We start from the raw sequence: 13,249 nt of genomic DNA on the forward strand, positions 1-13,249 counted from the left end.
AAAGAGGTATAACATCGATTATAAGTTTAACAAAATAAGAGCTATAATGGATGATAAATCGATGCTCAAAGTATGCTTAAAGAAACACATTAATTGTGTAAATACATTAGTTGTGTGTAGGAAATGAAATATAAGAGTTCACATGGAGTGAAAATGAACAAATGCGTGGGCTGATATAGTTAATTTGGTCAAAAGAGTTTGGATTCTCAAGAGTGGCCTAGTTTTGTAGAGAGACAAGTGCTTAGACAAGCCCAAGTCCATCATAAGCGTGCGTTCCGGTCGGTCGTGCCGAGCAGGACCGGGCTTGGGCTTGGGATTGTTTGTGGTAATCCTTATTTTTTTATTGCAAAAATCACTTCTTAAAGTTTTAATTCTCAAATAACACTTTTGTTAGTTTGAGAATGTTGTAACCGTGTAATAAATGCAGTTAAAGCTGAATTTTCGGTTAACTTCAATTAACCAATAACTGAAATATACAGTTAAAATTAATTGTTAACCGAAATTGTAAATAGTACAATTAATTGCAATTAATCGTTTTACCGAAATTGTATTACAACATTGTTTGTCATGTTGACCGTTTGCAAATAAAGACAAAAACAAGTACAAAGAAAAGCAAATGTTTGTCATGCAAAAATATAAAAGTACAGCAACCTACTAACTATGTCAGACTAATTCATTTTTATTGTTTTTTAACAGTATCAATTAACCTAGGTTAATTTTTTTTATCTCGGTTAATATTAACCTCACGGTTAATTTTAACCGAAAATTCAATTAAAATTAACCGTACGGTTAATTTTAACCGATTAATTTCGATTAAAATTTAAATACAAATTTTTTTTTTGGACCGAATTTTCAGCTTTAAATGCAGTGGTATATGTTTTGATGGTTGTAATAATCCATTTAATTAGCATTAATAAAATTAAAGGCCATAAAGGCTGAATGATTTTTTGTTCAAACTCGTGTAACCACTTTGATCTTGTGGGCTATAAATAGAGGCCTTTAGCTTTTATTCAGAACAAACACCAGGATCGAAATCTCTCTCTCTCATTTTGTTCCTCTTATCCCGAAATTGTTTAGTCTAATTTTCTTTGTAGTCGGTGGTAGTGTTCCTTCGTAAGCTTGGTTCGCCGGTGAAGTTCAGTTGGTATATAGTTCTTCTCATTTTCGCCGTTGTATCCTGAGAGGTACATTGCTCGTCGTTTTCATGCACACATGAGAGAACAATATTACTTTAAAGAAACCATTGAACGGTCATCAGCATTCTTCTCTTTTTCCCTTATTCGCGTACTTAATATTCTGTTGGTGTTGTTCGTACTATTTTATTTATTTTTCAGCAAGTTTGTCGTTTTGTTCCCGCGAAATAAATATTATATTTCTAACATTATTGTGTATTCAAAAGCTTTCCACCATGTTTATTATGTTTGAAATATATAATGTATGAGTTCCAGACGAGATTAGGAATCCTTAGTAATCCATTTTTTAATACACATAAAAATATATATAGATAAGTATTTTTTTTCTTGAGTTTATTGGTTTATCGAAAGAGTATGACACATCTCTAGAGATATAGAAAAAAGGAGTCTGCCGTTCCCTCTATTGATTATTATTATTAATTTTTCTAATCTTCGGATTAAAAGTCTTCTTCATTCGCAAATCTTGATCTCATGCCGTAAAATTAAATGATAATGATAAAAGCCATTGATTGATTGTAAATATTGTAGCAAAATTATATTAGGTAGCAACGTTTATATATATACATTAAGAGATTTTGGAGATAATGTGTCTGATCTTATCTTATATTTAATTGTATAACACAATGGCCACGCAATATTAATTACATTATATTGTTAAAAATTTCCATGAAATATGACATTGTTTTCTTAGTCCAATGAATTTTGATTTATATATTACGTGTCTCTCTAATTATCACATTGTATAAGAAATAGCTCTTTTATTAGTTTTTGTACATATTTGGTCTATTTTATTGAGAAAGTATATTTTGACACTTAAAAATGTTTGTATCCATCAACGATCCCTATTATTAATCGTAAATATTTATTATTTTTTTTCATTTTTAATTATTTTATTTATAAATTACTGACCTAGGTTTTTTAAAACGTTTATTAAGATTCGATGTCATATTATCTAAACTAAAATATATTTTGTCAACTAACAAATTATTATCAGTCAATCTCATATTTTGTCTAAACACATAAAGATGATATAAATATAAAAGAAAAATGTCCATGGGGTTTAAAATGTTCTTATATATATATATATATATATATATATATATATATATATATATATATATATATATATTATAAAACATCATATTGTTGGTGTAGGACTTCTTCCAATTATTAAAAACGAGCTTACAAGAAAAGAAAAAGTCCAACTTAAATAAGGGTGAATCAACTGAATGATGAAATCAATTGAGCCACGCCTAGTTGGCTAAAAGAATGAGCGTGAAGCTCACATTTTGAACCATGAAGCAAAGATAACGGATGTAATAAATGGAACGGTACGGAATCATACTGGGCTAACGGTAGGTAGTTAGCGGAATAAATATTTCCATTTGTTTTTTTGTGTCTCACGGAAGTACCATTTCCGTAGCTAACGTTATCGGAATGAACTTTTTCTAATAGCGTTTTAGAAGTGAAAGAAGGCTATCGGAAGACATTCCTACCGTTAATTTTCATTAGTCATTTGTATTTGTATATTTTAATTAAAAAATTCTGAAACATTGATAATTACACATTTAACGGCGGGTATTATTTGTCTCTTATTAATTATTATTTTTTAATTACAAATCGGAAATTACGACTTTCACTAAGTCAAAAAATTATCTAAAAAAAAATACCACTTCCGTTAATCTCCGGAAAACAAAAAATTACTTAACGGAACTGTCACTTTAGTTAAACAATGGAAGACATACTAACATAAGTGGTATTTCCACTTCTTTCCAATGGCCAAAATGAGTACGAAATCAAAGCTATTAATGCGAGATAAACATAAGCATTGAACTTAGCGATTACGACTAACTATGGTTTAAATATATGACTAAAAGGCTGAACATGTCATAAATTATCTTTACACAAATTCTTTGTACTCAGTAATAAAGTCGAGTCACAGATTCTTTAGCAATTTTTTTTTTCGTATTATCTTTCTCATCCATTGTTTCATCTCATATATTTTACAAAAAATTAGCGATATAAGCCACATAAACATAAGCGTTTGCGTTTTAGCCAACATTTCGTAATTTTTTTCGTAAATAGCCAAAAAATATTGTAAATATTTCGTAAATAGTCATATTTATTAGAGATTTACTTTGCGTTTTTTATTATTTTGATAGCGTAAATAGATTTACGTGGTTATTTACAAAAAATTAACGAAACGTTGACTATTTCAAAAATTTTAACATTTCATATGATTAGATAACCATTTGACCCTATATTTTATCATAATTCTAATATACATCATATAATTATTATGTATTTATTAATAAATATAATTTAAATTCCAACAAGAATTTAGACCATAAAAATATTACGTTGACTGAGATAAATCTCACGTCCGCAATCATCAATCATATTAAACATTTAATCACAAATAAAATGAATAATTTAGCAAATATTTGGCTGTTTAGAAAAATTATTTATACACTAAAATATAACAATTTAGCAAGTGCGGGCTAGATATACTGTATGATAGTTGAAGGCCAAGTGGTCATTTTGTTTTAATTTTTTTTTCCCGTATATGTACATATTAAGGTTATATATGGACATCTGTACATTCTTTTCCTAATTATAATAATAGTAAGGTTATTTAAAAGAAATATTAAGGTTATCATGTTGTATTAATAAAATGTCACTAGTTAGCGTGAATATACGCCTATATAATTCATTATATATATATATATATATATATATATATATATATTTATCCGTCCAAGGGAAATAAAAGTCCGGCACTTGGGGGGAGTGTGGGGCCCAGACATTCCCCAGATAAACGGTCAAAAGTCATCTTCGATTTGTGCGAACAATTAATAAAAAGGAAAAAAAAAACCACTTCTCTCTCTCTCTCAGTTTAGCAACTGTTTAGAAATCGCATCGCCCAAAATCAGTTCATCAAGAAAAATGGACGGCTTCGATCAACTCCCTGACCCGGTGGTTCTCCTGATCTTCAACTCCGTCTCCGACATCAAAACCCTCCTCCGATGCCGGGCCGTCTCTCGGCGCTTCAACGCCCTCGTCCCCGACACGGAATCGCTCCTCCTCAGAGTGGACTGCGTAATCGACTCCTCCGAATCCTCCGACGCCGATTACGGCGACGACGGAGACTCCTTCCTCATCGTCTCCTTCCTCAAGTCCATCATCAAATCCCTCCACGACCTAGTCTCCCCGGAGCCTCTCCTCCTCCGCAGCCCCTCGCCTCCGCCGCAGAACTCGCCGTCGCAGATCCTCCGGAGGTTCGACCGCGTCCGCGAGCTGGAGATGGAGCTTCCCTCCGGCGACCTGAGGCTCGAGAAAGGCGCGGTGGTGCGGTGGCGAGCCGAGTTCGGGAGGAGCCTCAGGAGCTGCGCGATCCTAGGGTTTCGCGCGATCCGCGACGACGGCGGAGAGCCTCCCGCGGGATCCGATCCCGCCGGAGACGAGGAGTTCGCGCGGGCGCTGAAGAGCCGCGTGGTGTGGACGATCAGCGCGCTGATCGCGGCCTCGGCGAGGCACTTCTTGCTGAGAGAGGTTGTGAAGGAACAGCGATTGCTTCGGAGGCTGGTTCTGAACGACAGGGAAGGCGAGGGATCGGTGGCGATGGACGAGGCTGGGATGGCGGAGCTGAGATCGGAGGACGTCGCCGGCGAGGGTGACGTGGCGGAGAGGAGCCGGACGAGAGTGCCGAGCGTGAGGATGAGGATGCGATACGCGCCGAGGCTTGAGCTCAAAGGAGGCGTTTGGGCCGAGGGCGCTACGCTCGTCGTCGTCAGGCCCACCATGGAAGATGCGAGCGACGAGGCCTCCGAATCGGACGACGCAGATTTGGCCACGTCTGCGTTCGGTGATGGGCTGTACGGAGAGGCTGTTCAGGCTCTGCTCAAGACCCGGAGCTACATCCTGGAAATGAACTCCTTCTGAGTTTCATTTTCACTCTAAAATGTGCTTTCAGATTCTGTGCTTGTGACAGTATTTTTGGTATTGTAAATGCTAGTGTATAACCTTCGTACCGTTTATAGTTGAGCTTTGTGGGTTTAGCGAGATTGCAGGTCTTAGTTTTAGCTTTAGTTATGGATTGTGTTTGTTTCTTTTCGACGTTGTATTTTTGGGTGTTATTCTCTTCTATGGTTGCTATTGATGTTAGTTAAACTCAGACAAGCCTTAAACTTTTTAGTTATATGTTTTGGTGAAACTAATACATAAACCACTTCCAAAGCTGCAAGTTCGGTTGTTCTATCTTGTGCCTTTGGTAGTCTCATATGTGTGCAAACTCTCAATTTAAATTCAGAAAGCTTCTTCTGAGCTGTGTTTTAAACTCTGATCCTGATTCGGCTTTTTACTTGCTTGTGAGAGTTAATCACTGATCTCTCAAGTAATCAAATAAATTGGGTCGATGGTCTAATACAGCAAATCTCTTCAGTGAGTTGTTATCATAAGAACTCAAATAGGAAATTTTTTCTTCCTTTTGTATACATAATTACATATTCAAAACATTACAGGGAAGCAAAGTCTATTCTACAATCATCCACATAATATAGGAAAAGAAGAGCAATTAGCAACGGCTCATTGAGCTATCAATCTAGCTTTCAGATGTATAATAAACACTAATACAGAGTTGAATACTCCAGGAACAGTCATGGTGATCAAACAAAGAACGCAACGACAGGTAATATCTCGGGCTTGAGACAGAATAAATACAGCATTTCTATTCTTCTGGTATCAGAAAACATGATATCAGACGAACGATCACTTGAACTCTAGAATTGAGATCAGATACTTGATCTTTGAATATAATCTCTAGCGACGAATTAAAATACAATCAAAGTAAAAAATTATACAGACACATCTCTGTCTCTCTCTCTATCTCTGGTTCAGTTCATCTTTTTATGGTTATCAGAGCTAGTTCTCTAAAACTTGGGAGTATTTTTTTTTTCCTTCTTCGAGCTCTCAGTTTATCACAATCATTAATCATCAGCATTGAGCGATCTGCTAGCTCAATCTACAGCAAGTGAACCTCAGATATATTGAAATTACTCGTCCCACACTATTTGGGATCGGAACCGGTTTCATTTTATGGAGCTTGCAAGTCCTTGGCCCGGTTCGATTTTTTTGTCGTCTTAGATTTCTTGAATAAACCGATTTGAAATGAAAATCCTAGTCAAGCACAGAAAAAAGAAAAGGTCTACATTTCTTCGTTTAATTACAAAGCACCGATACCATTTATAGTCAAAAGAACTTTATTTTTTTTTATTTTTTTTTTTTTGCATCACCATAACTTAGAAGCAATTGTCAGATATGATCAATCAAAATTCACAGCCAGAAACTATCATCATTAAAAATTTAAAACACACGTTACAGGGGATCAAAGTCTATTCTTTAATTTGGGGGATTTGGTTCTTGAGCCAAATTTGGAAAAGCCCATTCCCCATAGTATGGTTTCCAATTCAGATGGGCTTTTTGCTTTCAAAAATATATGGGCCTTCTTTTCCGAGCAAAAGCTCTAGAAAAATAAATAGCCCACTTGTTGACACGTCCATTAAGAAACGCATACGGTAGACTAGCGAGGCGATTTCCTATAATGTGAAATAAATAAAGAGAAATTGACCATTCTACTATCATATGATAACCCATTTTCTATTTTTACAAAAACCATAATTTATATAAATCTATTAGTAAATCTTAGAGAAAGAATGTTTTTTCATCCATTTTCACCCTCTTTTTTTTATTTACATTTTTTCCTAATTTTTTTCTTTGAGTCTTGTCAAAAAATCTATATATATATATATATATTTTAAAATCCGGGTTTGTTCGACGATTTGTTGAAATATAGATGTCAATAAAAAACAACACTAGAAAGTTTGATGATTTGTTGATATATATATGTCAACAAACAATTGAGATGATTTGTTGACATGTATATGTCAACAAATGACAACATTGAAAAGTATGTTGATCTGTTGACATACATGTCAACAAATAACATAATTTGTATGTCAATATATGACATGATTTGTTGATATAGACATCAAAAAAATGATATCATTTGTTGACATCTATTTTCCTTTGCTAAGATGTTTTCGTACTCATGTCCATAACGATATATGTCACTAACTTTTCTAAAGTTGTATATAGTGATTTACTTCAGGAAAATGCATCTCTTTCTAGTCTTGTTTACTCAGATTTATAGTTTCAACCTGAGCTCATGGCTATAAACTCAGATGGTTCAAATATATTTGGTGCAACAATCAAGAGAGCCAAGACCATCACCTACTTTGGTTCAAGATGTCATTTCTTCAAGTGCACGACCTTCCCCTCCTAGATATTTTATCTGTGACGTACGAAGATCACAAAGGTCGGACAAGCCGCTTATCTACGTATATGATTTTCAATGACTATGACCTCTCTTTAGTCTTTCACCAATGTTTTCAACTATGAACAAATCTCTTCGAAATATAGAGTGTTAGGAATACTGCCTACTGAAGATAATGATTATTGGATTCGATAAGAAGAACACTGTAGCATTTATGATTATTGGGTTGAGTTATGATATTTATATATAGAATCAATAACAACTATCCCCATAGCCTCCGTATTAAACTGATTTACGTGCTGGGCATCTAAGTTCGGGCGGTGAGCTAAAACTTGATCGATAATTGATACACGCATGGGAAGCTGTATCTAAAATCATATATGTGGAACACAAAGTGAACGCTGATCACTTAGTGAGAGCATTCTACACTTCTGGTAAATGTACGACCTGGACAGACTTCGCTTGTAGATGAGTCGTTTAAGGACCATTACGACACTCTAACCGAAGTCACTATGATGGTCACAGTGAGACTTAATCTAAATCCTGAAGTGATCATGGACTTCTAGGTTTTGTTGCCGGCTTCTTTGATTAATCAAGTGAAAGACCAATTGAGATTGTATAAATAGATGTTTTGGGAACTCGGGACATGATCGTAAAAGGGAAGTATTTGACAAATATGGAATCCAGCCTTCCTGAAAGAAGGTAAATGTTCTTTCACCTAAGGGTTGATTCCAAAACCGATAGAGAATCTTTCGCTAGGGAAACAACAATGCTTAGGGCTCATATGTATGAGAAAGGTATAATGGATCAATTGACATTTTCTCGATACGGGTTGACCCTTTAGGATTTTGATCATGTACTGACTATATCATTTGACACTCGTCATCATGAGTAAATATAATTCCAGTATTAAAGGACTATTTCGTCTTTTTGATCGGATTTGTTAAGTTTCAACTAATGGGTCCATAGTCCACGATTCATCTTCGATAAAGACGAATATGAACTTTCTAATAACAATGTTTCGTAAATGCGTTTGACAGCATTAATTCTGGAATATGGGTATTTGCATAATTAAATAAATATTTATGGTAGTATTAATTATTTATTGTTTGATCAAATAAATAATTAATCAATGAGTTATTTATTTATTGTTGGACCAAGTAGATAAATAATTAATTGGGTTTTAAGCAATTGGGCCTTGACTATTAAAATAGTCGAATTTTTCATGTGGTTAGGGCAAAATTTTCGGCAATTATTGAAATTGGTCGTGCGACTATTTTGCCGAAAATGCCAAAGTGGTATCTATCAATATTTTTTCTTTAGTTGTTTATATTAAATAAGAGAGAATCTATTTAAAAGGAAATAAGATATTGTCATTTATTCTTTCATAATATTTCAAAGAGAATCTATTTAAAAGGAAATAATATATTATCTTTTAAATCTCTTTTAAATTTACAAGAATTCCCTCTGAACTCCTGCACGAATAACCCGATGCCCCTTGTACTTGAAAACCTTACATGACAAACCTTAAAAACATGCATTGTATCAATTATAGTCCTTCCGTCATGTTTTTTTAACGGACATCCAATTTTTTTAATACGTTTTGTTATGTCACCACTTTTGTTGAAAAAATTACCTAAATATCCTTATTAAAAGTAAAATAAAAATGATTAATAAACAATAAAAAAATAAAACCAATAAAGTTCAACTTGTCTGCGAGTTTCAACTCGCTAATGTTTGGCGACTGTTCTTCTATGAAGCATCTCGATATCTCCGGCAACAAGTTCCACGGCGGCGTCTCGCGCGATCTTCGACTGCTACAACCTCGACTTCCTCAGCATTTCTAGTAACCCGTTCAACGCTCCGATTTTGAGCTATTTCCCGTTAGAGACTCTTAGGTCTTTGTCTCTCTCCAACACTGCTCCGGCCTCGTTGACCTCGATTTGTCTGAGAACGAGATATCCGGCTCCATCCCCGCCGCACTCAACGCTTGCTCGGAGCTGAAAACAATCGAGTTGTCTAGGAACAACTTGTCCGATGTTTTTTCGACTGCGATGTTCATGAAGCTCAAGAACCTCAAGTCTCTCAGCCTCTCTGAAAACTGGGTCTATGGCAAGTTCTGACCTCCATTTCGGATTTTCCAAACCTGGAAACCGTAGATATAAGCTCCAACAACCTCACAGGAAAGCGTCCGATCGGCATCTGCAACAGAAGTCTCAGCGGCAATCCCGATCGGCCTCTCGATCGCTCACGAAGCTCCAAGATCTAATCTTCTGGCTCAATGACCTCGGCGGCGAGATTCCGTGGAAGTTCTCGGAGATGAATTCGTTGGAGAATCTGATCCTCGACTTCAACCAGCTCAGCGGCGAAATCCTGCCGGGACTAAACAATCCTTAAGCTGAGCAACAATTCCTTCTCTGCCAACATCTCGACGGGCCTAGGAGACTGCAAGAGCCTCATCTGGCTCGACTTCAACAACAACTTCCTCAACGGAACGATCCAACAGGCCATCTTCTTCATTAGATTTTTTAATTTTAAACAAAATAATAATAAAAATAAATCATATAAATAAAGAAAAATACATTTTTACCCTTAATTTCTTAACACCGTTTGAAATTTTTTAACATAAGGACTCATTTTGATACAATGTAAGATTTCAAGGTTTGTTGTGTACGTTTTTTTAGTACAAGGGGCAAAATGTTAATCATGCAGGAGTTCAGGGTGGATCCTTGTAAATACTCCTTAATTTAAACACTAAATAAAATATCCTAGATATTGATATGATGGATGAGAGATAAAGTATGATTTATGGAGATGAGATCCTATGGCTCAAATTAAATCCATATTGTGAACACATGGTGTGAACTCAAATAATGGAAATAAAATATTCTAGAGATACCCAGAAGATACAGTTCCACTACTATAAATAGGGGTTCAGAGGGAAGCCAAAACAGAAGTCTTTTGACCTAATTTCTTTGAGAAATTTTCGTCATCCCTAGCTCGTAGAGGTGGTTGAAATTTGCTCTTCCCTTCTCCCAACGGAATTCTCGAATTCCTTCTTAGAAAATAAGAGTGAGATCCGAAACACCATTGTTTTGAGATCGAAGTGAGATACAGAAAGCTGCCCACTCAATTGTCTTATTTGTCTCGGAGATTACGTTTCGGAAGACTGCGATGTCATCATCGACGATTTGAAGCTGATCCGGAAGTTTTCTTCATCAACGAACGTTCAAGAACGAAGACGGATATGACAAGGCTTGAAGAATTCGGTTCGTGAGCCCAACTCATAAGTCTCCTCGAACCTTTATTCTTATCGGTTGCTTGATTGCTTCTCCAACTTAATAGTACAAACTCGTAAAACTAGATCTTGTTTTAAATATAATCAATATTAATTAGCTTAAGATAGCGTAATTGATTTTTCCGCATGATTATATAGGGGTTTAATTCCCAACATAGAGCGCCTGAATATGAGCCTACCTATTACCATCAAGCTGCTCGTTTTCTACATTGGCGATATGTGATGAATGAGGAGTTGGATGCAATGAAAGCCAACAATATTTGGTGTTTTATTCCATTTCCACCCGGTAAGAAGGAAAATTAGTTTTAGATGGATCTTCACAAAGAAATTTAGCTCATATGGGACACTTGCGAGAAGGAAAGCGCAGGTTGTGGTGAAAGGATAAAGATAGAGAAATGGTTTAATTATTAGGGTACTTTTTTTTGCCAGTTTCAAAGCAAGTCATCGTTAAACTCCTCTCAGTATTTGCCAGTTCTAAAATGGTGATTCGTATGACGAGGTCTACATGTACCTTCCTTTGGGTTAAGTCAAAAGGAGTGCTCAAGATTGAATGCAAAACTAGTCTGTAAAATCCACAAGTCAATCTATTGGATCAAGCAAACTTCTTTGTAGTAAAACATATAGCTCACAAAGGTGCTATTCGGCCTTGGTTTTATTTAGTCTACTTCTGACTATTCCCTCTTTACTAGAGGAATCAGGTCTAATTTTGTGGAAATCTTGCTATATGTTGATGATATCACAATCGATGGTCCCACTCCCAAATTCATTAGCATCGATGTCAACACTTCAATATACAAAAATTCAAAGTCAAAGATTAGTGCAGTGAAAATACTTTCTTGGAGTTCCGCATCGGGCCATATACTCTATCAATGCCAATATGAACCAAGGATTGAAATGTCGATTGCCGATTTCGTGCCGATGGTCTCAAAAAACGGAAATTGCGGTGGTCGATGGGAATTGCGACGGAAAAAATGCGGAAATTTGCTTAAAAAATGTCGACGAAAATTGCGTTGCCGATGAAAATTTTGATAAAACACGAAAATGCCGACGGAAAAAATGTTGCATAATTCTGAATATAAGAAATAAAATTCATAGTTCAGACACGTAAGAAAAGTAGTTTCAAACACACATATAACAAGTTTAAACTCCAAATTCAAGTCTTCAACACACGTAATAAGTTCACACATGACAAAAAAAACATAAACAAAATGTCCAACAAACAAATAAAACCGACTCAATAGTAGGTTGAGTGACGGTGGAGTTGGTAGAAACCCCCCGTTCGTGCTTGGAGATCACAGTAGTCGGCTCATGTCATGTGATCCTCATAGTTGGTTCGGTAGTTTACGAAATGAGCGTTGTAGTTAAACTGGTTATCTCCAACAACACTGCAAAGGACGGGATACTCCGGTAATGCCCCATGAAGCGTCTCGATCGTATATCCAATAATTTGAGGCGAACCATCATCTACGTTGTCCATGGGGCTGGGGACGGGAACAGGTACAAGCACAGGTACTAGATAAGGACATGGGTAAAGATACGCATATGACTTCACCGTATGATTGAGTCGACATTTGGTCAAACGACATTGAGCCAAATTGAGTCGCTATGGAGTCGACATCATAATCAGTAGAGGTCATGGACATGGTGGAACCTATTCCCATTTGTCTACCACCACTGTATTGCTCAGTCTCAAAATCAAAGAAATGGTCGGACCTGGTAGACATATTTAATTGCATGAAGATCAATCGAATACATAAAACATATTAATGAACATACCTTTCATGATTACCAATTTACAATTTCATTCAAGGATTAACCTAGATCTAATCTATTTAAAACATCAATTTCTGAAATTGTTAAATTTATTTTTTGAAAAAAACATATGTGAACCTCTCAATCAAGATAAACAACTTTCATTCAGAAATATATCACAAAAAAAAAAAAAAAAAAATTAAATACACACGAAATTGAATTATTTCTATTTTCTAACATAAATTATTTCAAACTTAAATGCCCGGAAATTGTTTTAAAAAATTTGAAAAAAATATATGTTAATCAAGGAATCAAAACAAACAGCTTTCATTCAAGAAGATCTCACAAAAAAAAAAAAAAAAAATCCAATACACACGGAAATTAAGTTTTTTCCTTCTGGCCGACACATTTTCACGGCCACAACACCGAAATCACGGCGACATAATGAGGAAATTACCGAAAAACTGTTGAATTTGTACATTGATCATCGGCCGAACCTGGGTGTGACGGAAATCTTGACGTTGTGTCAGTGGATCTAGTCGACTTCAACGAGCAAATTTTCTAGATCTCGTTCCCTCGTCATGTCCACCAAATGCTCCGATATTTTGGTTTTTATAACAGGTACCAAACGACACTTTTCGGCGTGACGACAGCGACAAAAAACGACAACACCAC

At 35.7% G+C, this 13,249-nt stretch overlaps 1 protein-coding gene across 1 annotated transcript; it reads left to right on the plus strand.

Annotated features, from left to right (window-relative positions):
- Positions 1-3,996: 3,996 nt before the first annotated feature.
- Positions 3,997-5,529, plus strand: AUF1 (F-box family protein). Its single transcript, XM_089618504.1, has one exon. It carries the CDS (start codon positions 4,140-4,142, stop codon positions 5,133-5,135), a length of 996 nt encoding a protein of 331 aa, XP_089474630.1. The 5' UTR covers positions 3,997-4,139; the 3' UTR covers positions 5,136-5,529.
- Positions 5,530-13,249: the final 7,720 nt, after the last annotated feature.

This window comes from Urtica dioica, chromosome 7 (genome assembly GCF_054948205.1).
Source record: "Urtica dioica subsp. dioica isolate 48M chromosome 7, U.dioica_male_clone48M_v1_H2, whole genome shotgun sequence".
Taxonomy (NCBI): domain Eukaryota; kingdom Viridiplantae; phylum Streptophyta; class Magnoliopsida; order Rosales; family Urticaceae; genus Urtica; species Urtica dioica.